The sequence below is a fragment of the Monodelphis domestica genome, chromosome 7, assembly GCF_027887165.1.
Source record: "Monodelphis domestica isolate mMonDom1 chromosome 7, mMonDom1.pri, whole genome shotgun sequence".
NCBI classification, from domain to species: domain Eukaryota; kingdom Metazoa; phylum Chordata; class Mammalia; order Didelphimorphia; family Didelphidae; genus Monodelphis; species Monodelphis domestica.
The window spans coordinates 259096466-259117400 of record NC_077233.1 but is presented as its reverse complement, the minus strand read 5'-3'; the positions used below and the strand labels follow the sequence as shown (position 1 = coordinate 259117400).

Genomic DNA, 20935 nt, shown 5'->3' with positions numbered 1-20935 from the left:
GAATGTGAAATTCAGAAGAGAACACTTTTCTTCCAGGTAAGGCTTCTTCAACAATAGTATTTTAACTTGGGTCTTAAAGGAAAGATAAGAATTCAAGTGAGGCAGGGGTAAGGGGATATTGTAAATGTCAAGGCAGAAAAGCATAAAGTGGAGGGAAGAACAAAAAAAAGTCCTATTTGTCTTATCAGCTAGACAGATATTCCCTGGCTGTGTGATGCTAAGCAAGTCATTTAATCCTGATTGCCTAGCCCTTGCCACTCTTCAGTTTTAGAACAGATACTAAGAAGATAAGGATTTTTTTAAAGTGAAGAGTATGAGATGATATGGTTAAAAACGATAAATTGGGGCCAAAATATAAAACTAAAGAATTTGAACATTATCTGGTAGATGAAAGAAAGTAATTGACAGTTTCTGAATGGGGAATATGATGATCCAATCTAATATTTTAGGAAGGAAAATTTGGTAGCAAGGAGGACATATGGGAGATGGGGAGAGGTAAATGAAAATCTGAACTAGGTTGATGACAATAGTAACAGAGACAAATTAATCCAGAGATTACTGGGTATCACTCAGTGGATAGATTGCTGAGTCTCAAGTCAGGAAGACCTGAGTTCAAATCCTTCCTCAGACACTTGCTAGTTTTTTGATCCTAAGCAAATCACTTAACCCATTTGCCCCAATTTCCCCTTCATTTGTACAATGAGCTGGAGAAGGAAATGGCAAATTATTAGCATTGTCAAGAAAACCACAAATGGGGTCAGGAAGAGTCAGACATGACTAAAGTTATTGGGGTAAGCATTAGCTATAGAAATGGAAGGTAATCTTAGAGGAGAAAATGAGGCACTAGCTTCTGGAATGACCAGGAAAATCCTTTATGCAGAAAGTTGCATTTGAGATGAATCTTGAAGAATGGGAGAGATTATGAAGATAACAGTATCAGAGCATATTATAGCCGGCTCATAAGGACTCTGCTGGAGCTATTGTTCAATTCCCAGTGGGAGCATGTATACCTCAGAAATCAGCAAACGTTATAAAGCAAGGCAATATTTTGTTGTCTAAACTTAAGAAAGTATACTGGACAGCACAGTACCTAGAAGGGTCCAGGTTGTGAAGAGTGTTAAATGCCAAATGAGGCATTTTATAATTGATCCTAGAAGTAACAGGGGACCACTGGTATTTATAGAGTAAGGAAATAACACACACAGACCTATGCTTTATGAAAATCACCAACAGCTGTATGGAGAATAGTTTGGAATAGGAAAAGACTTTATGCGAGAAGAGAAATTAGAAGGTTATTAAAATAGTTCAGGCAAGAGGTGATGAGGACCTGAATTAAAGTAGTTGTTTGAGTACAAAGGACCTAATGTAAGAGATTTGTGGAAGCAGAAATGTCAAGATTTGACAACTGATTGAATATGTACTCTAGAGTGAATGAGAATGAGGACTCGAACAAGTGACTAGAAGGATGTTGTTGCTCATTAAAGTCATGGGAAAATTTCGAAGAAAGATGGGTTTTGGAGGGAAGATAATGAGTTCTGTTTTAGGCATGTTAAGTTTGAAGTGCCTCCAGTAGTATATCTGGTGTGAAAGATCCAGTAGGCAGCTGGTGATGCAGGATTAGAGCTCGGGAAAGCTTTGGGCTAGGTATATCCATCTGGGAATCATCAGCATAAGCAATAATAAATGAACCCATGAGAGCTTAGACTATCAAAGGAGATAGTATAAAGAGGAAAGGAGCCCAGGAGAGAGTAGGGGGAGACACTTGCAAATGGTTATGACTTGGATAAAGATCCAACAAAGAAGGAGTGGTCAGAGAGGAGACAGTTCAAGTGATATTATGGATGCAAGAAATGATAGATTTTCATAAATAATTGAACATGTAGCATGGAAGAGAGAAACACAAAAGGCAATTCCTGAGTTTTCCAGTCTGTGGTCAGGATGATAAGTAATGCCATCACCAAAGCTAGAGATGTCAGGAAGAGGGAGAAATTTGTGCAGGAAGAAGATAAATATCTCTGGCCATGAAGATAGTTGTATGAGAAGGAACCAGCTCCATCATTTCCCTTTTCTAGAAATTTTGGATAAACTGACCCAGTTGCCTCAGGGAGAAAATCTGAGCTGGAGGCAGTCCTCCAAGCCTTTTGCCCTGGCAGGATGAAATGAGTGCTAATACACTTGCATGAACCCAAGTGATATTGCAGAAAGACATAAATTGTGAAATGCAAGGAAGGAACTTTCCTATAATTCCCAAGACAGCTTTAGTGTGTGAGGCTTAGTCCCAAAAGGAATGGTATGCAAAGACAGGTGTAGACATAATAACAATGTATTTTTGAGTTCTAAAACATACAAGTTTGTTTACCATATGAGATAGTTGTCAAAAAGCTGATCCTCCAGGAAAGGAAAAGAGAACTTCTTGCTTTAGTAAGGTAAAGTAGTAAAGTTCTTAATCTGTGGTCTAAAAACATGTTCCTTTTTAAAAAAAATATAATGATATTGGTTTCCTTTGTAATCATCTGTATATAATTTTACACATTTGCAAACATTCCAAGGAACCCATTGGCTTCACCAATTAGCCAAATTGTTCCATGGCATAGATTTTAAAATGGTTCAGAATCCCTGTGCAAGAGACTGAGAAGGGCAAAAATACAAAAGAAAAAGAAAGGAGGCAAGAGGGAAGTGACCACTATCTACTATCTTCTTAGTCACTCTGAGTTGCAGAAAATATCAGCAGTGGAGGACAGAAGGCAAGACTTGTCAAATATTCAATTCAAGTCAAACATTTATTGAGCACCTACTCTGTGCCAAGTGCTAAGTATGATAGACACTGGGAATATAAGGAGTCCAAAGACATTCTCTGCCCTCAAAGATCTTACAACTGAATGAAGACAATGTGCAAACAAATATATACAAACCAAGTTATATGAAGGCTAACTAGGAAATAATTTTAAAAGGTTAAGCACTGGAATTAAGAGGCATTAGGATAGACCTCCTATAGAAAGTGGGATTTTAGCTGGAATTTGGAGGAAGCCAGGGAGATCAGTAATCAGAATGGAGGAGAGAGAGTGTTCCCAGTAGGGAAAACAGACAGAGAAAATGGTCCAGAGCCAGGGGATGGAGTGTCTTGTTTGTGGAACAGCTAGGAGGCCAATGTCTCTGAATCAAAGAGTATGTGTTAGAAAGGAAGGACTAAGAAGGCTAGAAAGTAGGAAGGGGCTACACTATAAAAGAGTATAAAAAAGGAAGAAGCCTTTGACCCAAAGCTTATATTTTTAATATTTTTATTTAATTAAAAATAGGAGATCAAAACTAAAACATGCAAAAAAATAAGCTGTAGGCACACACACACACACACACACACACACACACACACACTGGCATCAGGTAAATTTTGAGCATCCTAATAGTATAAGTAAAATTATTACACTAATAAAACAACCAAACTTTTTAAAAACCTAGACAAAATAATGGCATCATCACTACATTAATATTTAATCTAAATTTACAAGAAAATTATAAACTGCCAAAAAGATTTGAAATGTTCCTAATTTATCACATAACATCAAGAATTAACTAAAACAATTTCATTTTCTGAAAGACAAAAAAAATAATAATCCTTAGATATTTTCTCCTCTTTTATCCCCCCACCCCTCTCCAGGCTGCTCCCACCTGTCCCCTAGCACACAAAAATGATCATCATAGTTGAAATCAGGTCTTCAAACATGTTAAATACGGAGTACACACAGGAAAATATTCTTGTCAAATTATCATTGAATATTATAGAGATTTGTACAGTGCTGCATGTAGAGAGATTATGCATTTAAAGTATCAGAATACCATATCTTTAGTTTAAAACTATTATGGTTGAGGCAGTTGTTAAAATCTGTAATAATCAGTTTCTTGATTCTCCTCCTGGGAAAGATTCAGAATGACAGGCTTTTCTGATTCCTCCGCTTTGGTTATTTTTTTCAGTTCTGTAAAACAAAATAAGAGACATAAGTGCTTTGCATCAAAATTTAAGAATGAAAATTCTTAAGAAATTCGCTATTATTATAGTTTTAGTTGACTCTAGTTTTGTACTCCTAAAGTTGTTCACACCTGCTTTCTGGGGAAGAGAAGTGTATTATTTATACTGTGACCCAGTACGATTTCAGTTCATTGACACTCAATGAATCGAAATTCTCTATCACAAAGTTTTTGTCAAATTCCCCTTTTAAAAGAAGGCAAATGACAAAGAAATGAGTCATTCTCAAAATGTAAAAATCCAAGAAATCTCAAAGGACTGGTAGAAATCTATCAAAATAGTCTACATTTTCCTATAATATTGACTAAGCAGCACTCATGTTCAGAATGATGGCCAAGAGGCACAACCAGTCATCAAGGAAGGATTCGCTTATGTTCAAAAAACTATCCACCACCAAAAAAATACTCATGAGTTAAAAATGAACTAAAACACTCTTCCTTAAGCATGCTGGTTAATTTTATTATACTATGCTCTGAAATATTTTATGTAGTATTTTGTTGTATTTCTATCCCTTCATCGACTAAGACTTCTCTGATCTGTTTAAGTACCTGTTGCAAAGTTTTCATTTTTTTTTTATCATTTTCCTCAAGTAGGCACTGACTGAAACCACAAATTGCTTATAGGCTCTGAAGGCAGTCAATGCCCTTGAAATAAGGGGATCAACTCCAGGTATAAAAACAAAGAAACCAGAAATCAGTTCTTCTAAGAGTCTTAAATAGCCTCCTGTAAGGAGCAATTAAAAGGCGTTAGACTATTACTGTAGGTGGCACAGTAGTCAGGAGAAATCAGAGTTCAAATCTGGTCTCAGATACTTGCTTCTTGTATGACATGGGCAACTCATGACTTGGTTTCCTCCTCTGTAAAATGGGTATGATCATAGGACCGGACTCCCAGGATTGTGGTAAGGTTGTATAAACAATATATCTCTCTCCCCCACAAAGCAGATGTGATACAGTAATACCTAATGTGGTGAGGATATAATTAGAAAACTCTTATCTAGCACCTCGTGAACTCTTATCATTATCACTAAGAAATTTGCCCTGGGTACAATAGTCATTGGATAGTTTAAACCCAGATAGTTAATAAACCTAAACGTTGACTTTTATTTGACCATCTCAATAAAATAGAAGGGGATGCCTACTCAGAGGACAAATGGTAGCCGTAGTGGTTTCTTGGAGCTTTGCAGGATCCTGAACTCCAGACCCAGGTTTTGGGAAGAATGTTTCAGAATGATATTCTTCAGGACCAGCTGTTTGGGGACCAATTTCAGATAAGAGACTTTTAGGCATAGCTGCTTCTCGATATGTTTTAGGGACACATTTTTCAAGCACAAATATTTTCTGGCTTATATTAGGCACGAGATCTTCAGCCCCAGCTGTAGCTTGGAATTTTTCCACAGGACACTCTTTAAATTCATCTCTTTGGGGGCATTTCTCAGACAAGAGATCACCAGAAGCATCCTTTTCTTGGCATGTCTTAGAGGCATTTTTTTCAAATACATTTTTCTCCTGGCATGTTTTAGTCAAAAGGACTTCATGTACAGCTGTTTCTTGGCATGTTTTAAGGTTGTATTTTTCAGACACAGTTATTTCCTGGCATGTTTCAGGAGAAAGGTCTTCAGGCACAGCTGTTTCTTGGCGTCTCTTAAGTGCATAGTTTTTAGCAATGGCTGTTTCTTGGCGCATTTTAGGACAGCAATCTTTAGGGATAGCCATTTCTTGGTATCTTTTAGTAGAGGAAGATTCAGGTACAGATGTCTCTTGGCATCTCTTAGGCACATCGTTTTCAGCAATGGCTGTTTCTTGGCGCATTTTAGGACAGCAATCTTTGGAGACAATCATCTCTTGGTACCCTTTAAGAAAAAAAGATTCAGGTACCACTGTTCCTTGGCATGCTTTAGGAGGTAGTTCTTTCAGCATGGTGGTTTCTTGTTTTTTTTTAGGAGAAAACTCTTTAGGCACAGCTGTTTCTTGGCATCTCTTAGGAGCATCGTTTTCAGTGATAGCTGTTTCTTGGCGCATTTTAGGACAGCAATCTTTGAAGAAAGCCATTTCTTGGTACCCTTTAAGAGAAAAAGATTCTGGTACAGCTATTCCTTGGTGTGTTTTAGGAGATAACTCTTTAATCACAGTGGTTTTCTGGTTTGTTTTAGGAGAAAGGTCTTCAGGCACAGATGTTTCTTGGTGTCTCTTAGGCGCATCATTTTCAGTGATAGTTGTTTCTTGGCGCATCTTAGGACAGCACTCTTTGGAGAAAGCCATTTCTTGGTACCCTTTAAGAGAAAAAAATTCCGGTACAGCTATTCCTTGGCATGTTTTAGGAGATAACTCTTTAATCACAGTGGTTTTCTGGTTTGTTTTAGGAGAAAGGTCTTCAGGCACAGCTGTTTCTTGGCATCTCTTAGGCGCATCATTTTCAGTGATAGTTGTTTCTTGGCGCATCTTAGGACAGCAATCTTTAGGGATAGCCATTTCTTGGTATCTTTTAGTAGAGGAAGATTCAGGTACAGATGTCTCTTGGCATGTCTTAAGGAGGCATTTTTCAGACACAGCTCTTTTCTGCCATGTTTTAGGAGAAAGCACTTCACAAATGACTGTTTCTTGGTATTTTTTAGGTGACAACTTTTTAGCAATAGCTGTTTCCTGGCATGTTTTGGGGGAGAGGTCTTCAGGCATGGCTTTCTCTTCACATGTTTTAAGAGTATGTTTTTCAGACACAACTATTTCCTGGCATGTTTTAGGAGAAAGGTCTTCAGGCACAGCTGTTTCTTGGCATCTCTTAAGTGCATAATTCTCAGCAATTTCTGTTTCTTGACATATTTTCGGAGAGCAATCTTTAGGAACAGATGTGTTTGGGTATCTTTTAGGAGAGAAAGATTCAGGGACAACTTTTCCTTGGCATGTTTTAGGAGACAGCTCTTTCAACACAGTGGTTTCTTGGTTTGTTTTAGAAGCATGTTTTCCAGGCTCAGCTGCTTTGGGAGAAAGATCCTTGTGCCCAGATGTTTCTTGGTTGATTTCAGTTGTGCAATCTTGAGGCGTTGTTGCACATTGATGTTTTTGGGGGGTATTCTCTGCCACGTTTTCTTGGTTTTCTGTAGAGTGGACATCTTCGGCAACACTCAGCAGTGGCTCCTGTTGCTTTAGAGACTCGAGTTCTTTCTCAACTTTTTCTTCCTTTTCCACTCTCACAACTTGTAGCGGAGGGTCATTCTTCGCTTCTTTAGTTAGTGATCGGCCTCGGCCTCTCGCTGTCCTTGGCCGCTTGCTTTTATTTTGGGATCTGTCAGGAGGACAAAAGAAGATTCAAGAACAGGATTTCAGCATATGTATAAAAATAGAGTATCTTCCTGTAACTAACCCCAGTTAGTCAGAGATCAAAACCAAGCTCTTACTTTTCCACTGCTTATGGCTGGCCCAATTTGAGGGTCAGACCTCAGGACATTCATATCTAGGTGGTGATTAGAATAATTTCATACACAATTTAGGAGTAGGGAAGGTAGAAGGAGAAACTTTAGTATGTAGAGCAAGGAGCAAGAGATCATTTAATCCAACTCTTTTATTTTACAGAGGAAGAAACCAGTTCAGTGAATTTTGCCCAAAGACACCCAAACCTGTTCTCAAATCCAAGTCCTCTGCTAAACTTCAGACTTAAAAAAATTTTTTTAATAAATTAATATAATATCATATAATAAAATTTTTTTAAGAATCTCAGGTGATCTGCCCATACTTATTTAAAAAAGTGTTTTGAAGGGCAATAGAGATAGCTTGCCTAATCTTATTCTAGGAAGATTCAGAAGGAATTGGGCTCAATGAACTCTAGATCTAAATTCTACTATTTCAATTCATGTTGTCCTTGGAAGGAAAAAAGTGATAGGAAAAGGAATTTAGTAAAAGACCAAGTTTAGTAACTTGGTCAGATTCAGATATTGGAAATGAGTTGCTGTGATAGAGCATCTTTTGAGCCTTCCATTGAAGTAGGATACAGTGTTTGTCCTGAAATCAGAAAGACCCGAATTCAAGTCTAACCATAGGTACTTTCTAGGTGTCTGACCCTGAGCTAGTCACTTAATCTCCATCTGCCTCAGTTTTCTCAAGTGTAAAATGGACAAAATAATAGCATCTACCTCCTGCAGTTGTTTTGAAGAACAAATGAGATATTTATAAAATGGGTGCTTAATAAATGCTTGTTTTTCTTTACTAGCCTGGAGCTGGCCTTAAGAATACCAGCAATCCCAGGAATACCAGGAAATCCAGCAATACCAGCAAGAAAATGAGAAGCTTCCTGTATGAGACAAATTGAGCTTTAGTTTCAAGATCCTCAAATCTCTTGTGGGTCTTTGCTACTCAAACAACTTGCCAAGCCAGAAGCCAATAATGCCATCTTTCTCTCTGACTTGTTCTTTGTACATCCTGGCTCCTGTTTTCCCTCATGATTCCATCTTTATTTCTGGCTCCCTACAATTTCCAGCCTTTGCTTTGACTCCCTTGATCCTGCATCCAGTCTAGAACAACCCTCTCTTTGGGTGTCTTATGTAAAGGAATGGATAGCTGGGTGGGGCAGTGGACTAGTGCCACTGCACCAGGAGTGCAGGAAGTCAGGAAGATTCATTTCACTGAATTCAAAGCTGACCTCAGACTCATTCTAGCTGTGTGGCCCTGGACAAATCACTTAACCCTATTTGCCTCAGTTTCCTTATCCAAATGAGCTGGCAAAGGAAATGGCAAACCACTCCAGTATCTCTGACAAAGAAAAAAAATAGGGTCACCAAGAATTGAACATTATTGAAACAATGACTAAGCAACAACAAAAGGTAAAAGATGGCTTTTTGTATAATAATGGCTAACATACAATACTTTATAGTTTATCAAATACTATTTCTTGCCTTCTCAATGGGCAGGGGAGAGAGGAGGAAGGAGGGAGGAAATATGGACCTGAAAATCTAAAACAAAAATTGTAAGTTTACCAAGTACATCACTTGAGCCTTATAATTATTATTTTCCTCTTACAAATGAGGGAACAGAGGCTCGGAGAAATTTAAGTGTACCATAGAGACAAAGCTGGGAAGTAGTAGAAGGAAGAAAGTCAGGTTTCTCCCAGTTCCAAATCTGGCATTATTTCCCCAGTACCCCATTGCTTCACAACTTAGGTAAAAAGATTTAATCATTAACTCAGGAGAAGTTCCTATGCTCTCCCAAGAATATATGGAAGTCATGCCTTAGATTTCACTATCCAAATAACTGTACTACTTACAGAATATGCAACTGTGAAATCTATACAGGAACAAACAAGTGGATGAAGAATGCATGTGGTATAGATTTTAGCATATAAAATAAATGAAGAATCTCAGAGTTGAAAAGGTTGTCTGAAGCCATCTAGCCCAACCCACACCTGAACAAGGATGTGTTTACATGTATTTATAAATCTATACATAATATGTATGCATATTCACCTACACATATGTATCAAGCCAGACAAATATTCATCTAACCCAAATAATCTCCATAGAAATAGAAATATTGTAAAGATAATCAATTTTGAAACACTTAGCAACTCTGATCAATATAATGGACAATCATAATTAGAAAGGACTCGTAATAAAATATGCTTTCTGTCTTCAGAAAGAGAAATGACAAACTCGGAGTGCCTCGTGAAGCATTTTTTTCCTCTTTCTTCTCATCATCTTTTATGTATGGAAATTGTGGGATGGACTGATTACTGTGTATTACATAGATTTCTAATCCCAGGGAGTGGAGGGGGCTGACATCTACTCTAACTCAAGGAAAAGAAGACAGACAAGTTGGGCCAAATGCAAATGGATCCAGTTACCTAATACAAATTTATTCTGTGGTTTAAAAGAATATTTTTTCTTACTAATATGGCAATCAATCCAAATATTACAAATTCTGATATCTTATTCTTCTGCAGTGGAGGGAAAAGAAATGTGGTAAGAGTAAGAAAGCATGGTTCCTGGTCCCTTCCCTATCACTTACTACTTGTCTGCCTGTGAACCAGTTCCTTAAACTCTATGAAGTTTCACTTCCTCATCTATAAAATAGGAATCAGAGGATGAATGAAACGTTAAAGATTGCCTCATCCAACTCCTTCATTTTATAGATGAGGAGAGACCTAAAGGAGTAACTTGCACAGTTATACAGGCATTAAGAATAAAAACTAGAATTTGACTTCTGACTCCAAATCTTATATTCTTGCTACTAAACAACAACATGGCCATCCCCACCATTTATGGTTTTTATGAGGCTCATATAAAAAAAGAATAATAACAACACATTCACATGGCACCATAACATTTACAAAGTGCCATACATTGTCTCATTTGATGCACCAGCTCTAAGATGTTATTATTCCCACCTTACAAATGAGAAAATTGAGGCTCCGATAGGTCAAGGGGACTTGTCCAAGGTCATATAGCTAGCAAATATCCAACATGGTATTTGAATCCAGATCTTGCTGGGTCCAAATCCAGCATTATGCACTATACCCCAATGTCTTTTGATGTAAAAGTATTTGTTGAACTCTATATTTGTATGCAAATATAAGCAACTACTGTTATGCACATTGCTATGTGGATATCAGGTTTTTCTTTGCATCTAAAGCAGTGGTACCACCAGCTCTCTTTATAATGTAATTTGCATTTCATCATAACTCATTTACCCAAGCCACTCTGATGATTGTCTTTCTTGGGCTTCAGCTTTTCTTTTCCTCAGTAGCTCTCGGTTTCTCAGACTTCGAGTTTCCCTGATCTCTGTGGAACCAAAAATAAAAAGATCTTGATAAAGAAAAATGCAATAAAAGTTAATTGGCCCCTACAGAGAAAAGAGATTACAGGATCTCTGTCCCCTCTAGTCTCAGAATACAACAGAAAGCTTCAGTTTGGGAGGTAATTGGGATCCATTGCTCTCTTTACCTCCTAGATCAGATTTCTCTCTGCAGCAAGTTCTGACCTCAAACATTACTTCCCTCCTGATGGTGAAGAGGACTAATTCTGATCCTGGAGGAGATATCAGCCTCCAGCTACCTATGCCTGTATCCACCAATGACTCCCTGAATAAATGACATTTCACTGGATCTTCACCAAACTATAAGCTTTGTATTTGAATAATGAGGCTCTAACTAAGGAAAATCAGCTATAGTAGATTAACCTATATGCAACTTTCATTCTTTTGCAGAGTGGAACCTCTGGAAAGTTAAATGTGCAAACCTAAGACAAAAACATCAAAACCTCATATTCCATTCAAGTTCTTCCTTTCTCTAACAAACCTCTTGGATATCAATCATCTAACAGAGGTGACCAAGGCAGGACATGCTACTGGAAATAGTCCACAAAACTCCACTATAGCCTGAATCAGATTAAAATGTAAATGAAAAATGTTTAAAGAAATAAGTAAAAATTTGATACAATGTAGAGACGATATTAATTTGTGGTTTACAAATTTTTACAAATTTGCAATTCCCCAGCATCCATCTCTACGTTTGACATCCATCATCTATAGTTTGACACCACTGCTCTACACTCCTGCTTACATTTACCCACTTATTTCCTCCTTAATTCCTTACCATCTTGATCTTTGACTAGACATTTACTAGATGTGTGGCTTTGTTTATATCTTTGAATTCAGTCCACTTGTCTAATGAAGAGTTTAGCTTCTCCATACACCTTACTTCTAACTTTTCCAGCTATAGCCAGTGTGATCTATTAATTGGCCCCTAAACATGGACCCCTTGTTTATTTTTTACTTCCCTGCCTTAGCTCATGCTGATTTCTACCATGAAAATCCTTCCCCTGTCTTCTCTAACAATCCACAACCTAGCTAAGATTCCAAGTCCCAACACTTTGATGAAAACTTCCTTTATCACTCCAGTGCACAGTGATGTCTCCTTCCACTCAACTCCTATAGTATTTTCTATGTATGCCATTCATTTTGAAGTTATTAAATTATAACCCATATTTTTGCTTTTTGGATGTACATAGCTTATTTCTATTCTATTCCTTGAAGAAAGGAATCAATGCTTTCTTTATTCAAGGGAGCATAAGACTTCTCGAGGGAGCATCCCGGGATCATAAAATCTTAACGCTAGAAGGGACTTTAGAAGTCACCTGGACCAACTCCAACCTGAAATATAAATCCCCTTTACAGTATGCCTGATAAGGGGTCATCCATTTTCTCCTGAGCTATAGGCTCCACGTTTGTCTTGAACAAATTCATTGCTTGCATGCATCTCTGCAAACAAATTAGGGTTACATCCATTTCAAAGAAACATCAATCAGCAAGCAGATGTTCTCTTGTAGTATATCAAATCCAAAATACTAAAGTATTTAGAAATTCAGCCGATGTTATTTTCCACTAAAGTTATTTTTCCCTACAGTAACACAGTGGTGATTCTTTTATTTTTTAATAACAAATTATCCATTTCCCCTAGTCTCTAGTTTATTCTTTGAGTCTTTTGATGAGTCACACTGTTCTAATAACATTAATAGGATTAAAGATCCCTCTTATTTTCTTTTAGGCTTTCACTTTCTTCCAAAATATTTTCTATATTCAATATAGAATTTGTTCAAGATTTATGGTTTTCCCGTTATGACTATATAAATAATATCTAGTTAAAAATAATAAAATCCTAATTTTTTTTTCAAAAAGAAATTGCAAATATTGAAAAAAATCTTTATATTCTTAAAGAATCAACAGTTAGTAATAAATTATAAGGGGAATCAGGATGATAATGAATAGAAAATGATTTGTCCCAAAACTTTCAAGATTTGTTTTTTTATTGCCAAAACACTATTCCTCAAAATTATTCTCATTCTAAATAAACATGTTTCTCTGCCTATTTTCCTCTTCCTTGTCTTCTCAAATACCCACGTATACATAGGAACATGTTTTAAATCATCAACATTTGGAAAATCATTGCTTTTTTAGTCATTTAGCTTTAATTTTCTGTTTTCTCACTCCCTTTCTCAGACTCAAGGAATAATTCTTTTATCATTTATTTCTGCTTCTTCAGATTGTAACCTAAAAGCTCTATAAATGCCAGCATTGAGAATGAGTATTATACTGGACAACAAGATGCCCAATGCCCTGTCTCCCACAATTATTAGTAAATATTCATCAGTGACCTATGCAAGATCCACATAGAACATATTAAATATAATCCCTGGTGTATCCAACTATGACCACTTCAGAGTCTTTGCACTAGCTTTTTATTACCTGGATCATTGTCTTCTTTCTGGCCAAGCATAGGCTTCTCATCAAAATTCAGGTGAAGTTGGTCCCTTTTTACATCATCCATCCTGCTTCAAGTGATGACTATAGTTTAGTATGACTGCCACAAATAATAGCTACCAGCTGATTTAAGACATTTGGAGCACTAATACTTAAAAAAAAAAAAAACCCAAACATTAGTCTTCCCGCCCAAATGTCTTATCTGGTCAGACCACAGCTGCTTGGCTGGTTCCATATTCTTTATCATTTCCAAAAGGTATGTGAAGGGGGAAAGTGTTTGATGATGTATCCTTACTTCTTCATCATCGTATTACTATTTTTACAGTGAGGCCCTCTGATAACACACTGGCTTGCAAATATCCCCCCACCACGCAGCATCTGTTTGGGTGTAGCTGCCCAAATGCACACTTAAATGTCCTTCCCTCCTACATATTTTTCCCGCCCAGTGCATTTTCTGTTTACTCCCTTGCAAAATGACAGAAAGAACTTTGTTGTTTAAGTAACTAGCCTAGGTTAATAACTGAACATAAGAAAAATAATTAATTATTGGGTTTTTAAAGAAATTCTGAGTCTTTTTCAAAATACTGATGGTTTACAAGTGTCCTAAGATAACTAGGAAAGTATACAACTATGTGCTCAATGAGAACTAATAAGCATCAGTGATGAAGATGGCAGTATCAAGCCAAAATTAGGTTAGCATTTTCAAACTTGCTGACGTCTTAAAAGATCATAGAGTCCTTTTGTGAGGGATGGGCTTCCTTTTTTCCCCTCAAATTTTATTGGTGCCTGTTGTTTAAAGATCACAGGGGGCAGCTGGGTAGCTCAGTGGATTGAGAGTCAGGCCTAGAGATGGGAGGTCCTGGGTTCAAATCTGACCTAAGACACTTCCCAGCTGTGTGACCTTGGGCAAGTCACTTGACCCCTATTGCCTAGCCCTTACCACTCTTCTGCCTTGGAGCCAATACATAGTATTGACTCCAAGACGGAAGGTAAGGGTTTAAAAAAAAAAAGATCACAAACATTTCTAGATAATGTCTTCCTACCCTCAAATGGAACCCTTTTTTAAAAATCCAAAACAGTTAAGTAAAAATGACTTTAGAAAGTAACTACATCTGACAAAGCATGCAACATTCTGTCCTATTGCCTCCATAGTCCCCTGCCTTTCCCGCAACAAAAGAGAAGGTATGTTTCATTAGCTAGTCTCTCAGAGTTGGCCTTTCTTTTAGTTCTTTTCATACTTTCTTACAGTCATTGTGTATATCCTTCTGGTTGTACTGCTTAATTCTGGTTCTGATTCTGCTTAATTTACTCCAGCTCAGTTCATATAAATTTTCCCATATTTCTCTAAATTCCTTATGTTTGCCTGTATTGCACAATAATATTCCATTATAGTTATATGGCAATTTGTTCAGGCACCCTCTTTGTTTCTAGTTCTTTACTACTATGGAAAGTGTTGATGTGAATATCTTGGTATATATTGGATGCTTGTTTCTGTCTTGTTTCTTTGGAGTACCTTCCCAATGGTGAAATTACTGGGACAAAGGGTACTAAACAGTCAGGTGTCTTCTTGTATAATTACAAATTATTTATATCAGTTGTTAATTTTTATTGGTTGGACTTGAATATTAAATAGGTAGTGGTCACCAGGGATTTAATTTCTAAATCCCAAAATGAATTACTAAAGTAAATGGAATATATAGTAGTTTATTTTACAATAGAGAGAAGATATTAAGGAATGAGAGAGAGAGAGAGAGAGAGACAAAACCCCTGCTTCCTCTGAACCAGGTAGAAATTCTAAGGCCCTAATCAGGGAAAAAAGTCTCAAGATGATGGGCCTTTCTTGGAGGTTTACACCTCCAAGAAAGGCAGGGTTACTAAGTCAGCCTTTCACTCACCAACAGTGACCGTCTAAAAAGAAAGCACTCTGAGGTCTCCTGCATGAGCTCCTTCAGGGGTCCAGTTCCTCTTCCAGTCTCTCCTCAAGTGTCTGTCCTCCAGTCCAACTCTAAGTCAGAGTTCTTCCATCTATCTCGAATCTCGAATATATATTGTTATGGCCTCTGATGCTCTTTTTAAAGTTCTTTTTCTCTTGTGTCACTTCCCCTTAATTTCACGTCTACCAATCACAGCAGACGCTCCTCTCCAGGACTGCCCACTCTTTAATTCACACCTTCTTTGGTTAGATTATACCTTTTTTGGTTACTTAACACCTTTTTTGGTTAGTTCACCTTTTGTAATTAGTTAACACTGTAGTTAAAAATGAGTGGATATACTTCAAATACTGAATTACCACCTTTTGGGGATTAAAATCTAAAAATAGATTGTGGATTACAATTCAATCTTTCCAATAAAGGAAAAGCTAAGTACCTTCATTGTTACAATTAGGAGATTACAATTTAATCTTCACAATAAAGGAAGTGCTTCTTCATTGTTACAATCAGGAGATAGCTAAATCCAATCTTCACATGGTCCATTTCTCAAAGACAAGAATATAGTACCCCACTATTTCTCACACTACTGTGAGAAACCATCTGTTTGGGGAAATTTGAAGAGGTTTTGTAAAAAAAGAAGCACCTGTTAAACATCATTTCCCAAAGACAGGAGGAGATAAAATTCTCCTTTCCTGAAGTCTGAGAAATGGAGGGTAAGGAGAAGAAAGAGACAGAGCCTGAGATGTGTGGAAAAAATGATTTGGCAGGAGGAGAAAAAGAAGAGGGTTAGGAGCAGCCTGACCTCATCATAAGTGAAAAATATGACCATAGTTTTTGTGATGAAGGGCTTATACAAAGTGTAGCTAGTGTTGATTTTAGAAAAACACAGAACTATTAAATAGTCAGAAAAACCACTCTTTAATCAAGGAAAAGTGGTTCAGTGTGATAGTAAGCCTCTACACAGAGCTCCACACCACAGCCTACACAGAGTCTGAGGACTGAACTCTGGATGCTCTGGTCACTGACCCCTGGGAAAGCCAACCTGCTAGATTGGACAATTCCAAGGAGCCATTAAAGTGGGCAAGCTTAAATACCTTTCTAGGGGAACTGGAGGACTGAGGATGAGAGAGATAGTTTATTGATGTTACAATGGTAACAAAGGAAAATGAGGAGTTCCAGACAGGAATAACAGTGAGGGGCTGGTGTTTTACAATGGACACAAAAGGAAAAGACCCAGCCAAGGACTAGGCCACCTAGGTAAAGGACTTTGGCCTGAAAAAGAGATACTTAACATCTGATGGGATTAGCTATTCCCACCCAAACTCCCTTAAAGTCTATTGTTAGTCTGAGATAGTAAAGTAGGATTTTCCCTCCAGAAGGGACTCTCATGTGACAAGGTCAAACCTGAGGCTTTCACCTTTAATTTAAGTAAAATTGGGGTTCATTAAATCCTGCTAGGCTAAACTTTGGGGGCTTCTAAATTCCACATTGACACTAGATTGGGAGACTATATTCCCAGAAAATAGAAACATATTCTGATGATGAAATTATAAAATAATGTGGAGTATTAAATCATCCTAACTCATAAAACCAATCCAGTCCCTATTCTCAAGTAAGCCCTTATTTGCATGCATACTTACAAGCCAACACTGCCAGAGGCCTATTGTTGCTTGGGCTATATATAGCAGCAACCTAATGCTATTCTGACTTGTATTTTAAAATGCTTATTCCATGTTGCAATTTTTTCTTATGAAAATATCCTCAATTTTTTCTTTTGTTTCAGAATTTCCCCAATCTCCCCCCCCCCCACCCCCAAGCCGTTTAACCTCCTCCACTCATCCAAATTGGGAACTGTGACTATTATTTCAAATTCAGAATTATTCCTTATTCAAATTAGTCTAGGAAACTGTGACAGAAGACCTATTTCTGCATGGTAGGGCAGTGTTGTAATATGTCATTGAAGCCCCAGCTAATCAGAAAAAAAAAATGTATACTGTGTCTATTTCACATAATGCTCTAGAATAGAGGTACTTAAAGAATTGTGCTTGAATCTACTACCATGAAAATTGTCGTGCTTTAAATAAACTAGAGTGCAAAGAAAATCTATGGGAATTCTTTTTTAAGGCAAAGATTACTTTTATAGAGAGAATGATTATCCTCTCCTCCTCCCAGCTTATAAGCATATGATAATGATGGTCATTCCAAGATGTCGATTTAAAAACTGGGCTTACTCTTTAGTGGTTTGGATGATGACATCTCATTGAAATGACCTCATAAACATTCTAAGAGCTCCTTTCAGAGAATACATAGTGCTTCATTAACATGATTATCTTGCTAATCATTAATAGTATTCTTTCTAATAGGAGCTTCCCTCAATGTAGAGTATACTCTGTACATTTGCAGGGAATGATATGGTCTGACTTATTCTTTCCTGACAAAATTCCATTAATAATTGGCAACTTAATGCTAATGAGGATTTCTATGAACTGGACCTTTGGGTTTACTCTGCTGTGGGGTGGGCCAGCCTTGGAGTCTTGGAGGTGGGATGGTGTCTGTGAAATGATGGATGGGACACAGCTTTCTGCATTCAACCCGCAGCACAGGTTTCACAGGATAAACTGTTCCACTTTGGCTGAGGCCTGGCTTTATTTTATACCCTCATGATCACACATCTACTTGGCACACAGTTTCATTCTCAACATACATGTTTCCATGGAATCTAACAACAGACTGGAAGCCTAGGGAGATAGTCAATGAAACATTGTTGCTAAGGGCAGGATCAGTGGGTAGAATCAACATGACCCAGATATAGGTTAGGGAATTCAGAGCACAGATTTGCCAGAAGTTTTTATGCCTAGAAAAGAGGGTCCTATCTAAGTGAGTATATAAGAATCCTTGGGTTTAATTTTATAAGTGGATTCTCCTGGCAATACCCTGGAGGGACAGAGTGGGACATCTGTATTAAGCCTGCAAGCATGTTGCTCTCATCTATTTTTCCTGGGGCTAAGTAAGAATAATAATCATGGCAATTCCAATAATAAGGGGATGTTAATAATGAAAGTCACTTTGGGAAATTTCAGTGGGTATTTCCATCCTTCCTGGGGGCTGCTTTTCAGCTCCCTGTTTCCACGTGGACTGTGTAAAACAGTATGGTCTTTGATGGCTCCTGGCATCTCCCCCTTTTTTGTTTTTTAATTGGAGTGACTTCAATTCATCTTGGACTAGATGTGGGGTAGAACCTAGTTATGGATGGTGACTGTTGTGCAGTCAATCAATTTTCTACATCTGTGACATTCTACAGTTTGATTGGATATTATTAAATCACCTAAACAACACTCTTGGGATGTTACTACAACAAAGAATTCTGTGATCATTTACTAGGTTTCTGCAACACTGTGATAGATATGATTAATGTGAATAAAACCATTTGTAGGTTAGTACCCCTTGACCTGCTTGTGCTTGAGAAAGGAGGGGTCCTGGGCTGTAATCTTTGGACTTTAATTCTGTAATTGCAATCTTTTGGGGGAAATAACCTAGGGGGCTTAAAGTAGGGTATATGTATTTATTGATTCTATAAGTATTTGCTCTCATATTATTTCTCCTGTATTGGGGAGAGAATAATAATCATAACAAATCCATTAGTGGGGAAATTTGGGGAGAGAAGTCAGAGGGGGATCTTCATTCTGGGGTCTGCTTTGCAGACCTCCTTTCCTCAGACAGTGACCTTGTCAGCCGGTTGGGGTATGATGGCCTCCAGCATCTCCTCCCATTCTGTTTTTTAAAGTAAATGACTTCATCTCAATTTGAACTTGACATATGGTGGATCCCAGGCATCAGATGATAATTAGAAAGCAAACAAGAATGAGAAAAAATAAGACAAGAGCAAATCCACAGGCAATAAGGGTGTGAATGAGACTGTTATGGAATACATAGGAAGAAACACTGTCATAAAATGAATTTTTAATAGATGAGGCCAAATAAAAGGAAGTACTGGAATGGTTAATATCCATAATTTGTTTATGCAGTGTTTTCAGGTCAATGGAGAATTCTGAGTTGGTTCCAAATTCCAAAGATGTGTTGTTGTATGTTCTCCCAAGGAATATGTTATTGATTATAAGGAAAGGGAGAAACACAAGTCCAGTTGTACTCAGCATGGCACTTTGATTTAAATCTCACTTTTATATTCTGTAACTGATTGCCAATATAAATGATGGCTTCTTCTAAGACATTTAAACGTGCCTCTAACCCCTTGTCTATATGTTCTTGGGTTAAGAGGGCAAGTGAAACATTCTTAGGAAGATTGTCTACATGTTGTACAGTGTGGACTCCTTGAGCAATGACTGCAGTGGAGGTTGCTAGGGATGTAAGCTTAAAGTGGTTTAACATTTTGGGAAATGAATTGAGGGGTATAGATGCCTATTGTTCAACAACCAATACAATGAAGGAATTAGAACATTGGTTAAAATACATCCTGAACAAGAGACTTTAAGAGTCATGGGGAATAATATATGCCTCTGTAGGACCACCAAGAAAGTCAGAGTCATTTGAAGGCAATAGTGCAACCAGGAGATGAACATTCCTGCTTGTGCTTGGGCTGCAGATGTCTTGATTTGTTCCCAAGTTGGTAGGGCATTCTGGGCTGTTGTCTTAACACATTCTCTCTGTGTTTGCATTCTCTTCATTGTCTTCGTGCTGGGGTGTGTCATGTAGCTTGTTGTTGGAGTGGGAGTCATGGTGAGGACATGTCCTAAAGGTCCCAACCTTTAACTTAAAATTTTAGATTATACATCCCTAGTAAATAGCTAAATTATACTTTTGACATTGAATTATAGGCCAATCAGAATCTCAGAAATGCAGGGGAAAAGATCTGTTTAGAAATATACATGCATAGACTAAGCATCAGATATCATTAAAGGCAAGGTATAATAAATGTGGTTCCTTTCTTCTCAAAGGACAAACATTTTCACCCATAATCAATAATACTCCAATTTCAATCATTATCATAATTTGGAAACAGGTTGCTTGTATGTTCACATATTTACCTTAAATAAATGTAAGGTTCTCACTAACTTTGCTGCTCTGTAGTGGTGAAAAATTATCCTATCCTATCTGAAAGTGTGTTTAAATCTAGCGTAATCCTACTTATGATAGAATTTTTTAGTGTTCTCTAAGAATCCTTTTTACTGCAGTAGAAAAAGGGAGCAGTAATGGGTAACTTGCTGTAACAGGAGAAAAGGTGTGTGTATGATGAGACAAGTCAACTCAAAAATTAAATTAAAATCTTTAATAGTAGTGTTTTAAAATCATAGGATCTTTGTTTTCAAAAATAAATGTGGATTCCCATACATAAAGGTGGATAATGGAGTCCCTTTTCCAGTAACCAATGAAATTATTTGTAATCAAAAAATCTGTTTCTGGTTGTCAATCAGTACATGTCTGTTTCACTCTAGTTGGGAGTAGAAAGAAAAGGTGGGGGAGCGAGGGAATGATTTCCTCAAGTTTGTATCTTAGCAACTCCAAACAATCTCCTTTGAGGGGTCAACACACTCAACTTCTGAAAATGCTGTCCCAAATCCACACCATGGACGCACCATGGTCCACACAGAAGCATCCTCAGGAAAGACTGATATGTAGATGTACAAAGATCATTTAGATATTTTCTCAAAAATTTGATCCTAACCACCTGAACCATGAATCTTTTCATTCTGATATATTGTCATTAGCATCTTCAACAGTTGATC

At 37.4% G+C, this 20935-nt stretch overlaps 1 protein-coding gene across 1 annotated transcript; it reads right to left on the bottom strand.

Annotated features, from left to right (window-relative positions):
- Positions 1-3275: 3275 nt before the first annotated feature.
- Positions 3276-13429, bottom strand: HEMGN (hemogen). The gene is made up of 4 exons (XM_007498044.3): positions 13249-13429; positions 10697-10787; positions 5163-7303; positions 3276-3971 (listed from the first exon to the last, which is right to left on the bottom strand). Exons 1-4 carry the CDS (start codon positions 13328-13330, stop codon positions 3874-3876), a joined length of 2412 nt encoding a protein of 803 aa, XP_007498106.2. The 5' UTR covers positions 13331-13429; the 3' UTR covers positions 3276-3873.
- Positions 13430-20935: the final 7506 nt, after the last annotated feature.

What these genes read in the sequence shown, in the direction of transcription:
- HEMGN (XM_007498044.3), bottom strand. Translation starts at nt 13,330, where the DNA reads ATGGATGATGTAAAAAGGGACCAACTTCACCTGAATTTTGATGAGAAG. An exon ending in GAAAGAAGACAATGATCCAG is followed by an intron (nt 10,788 to 13,248) that starts GTAATAAAAAGC and finishes TTGGTTCCACAG; the next exon opens with AGATCAGGGAAACTCGAAGT. An exon ending in CAATCATCAGAGTGGCTTGG is followed by an intron (nt 7,304 to 10,696) that starts GTAAATGAGTTA and finishes TCCTCCTGACAG; the next exon opens with ATCCCAAAATAAAAGCAAGC.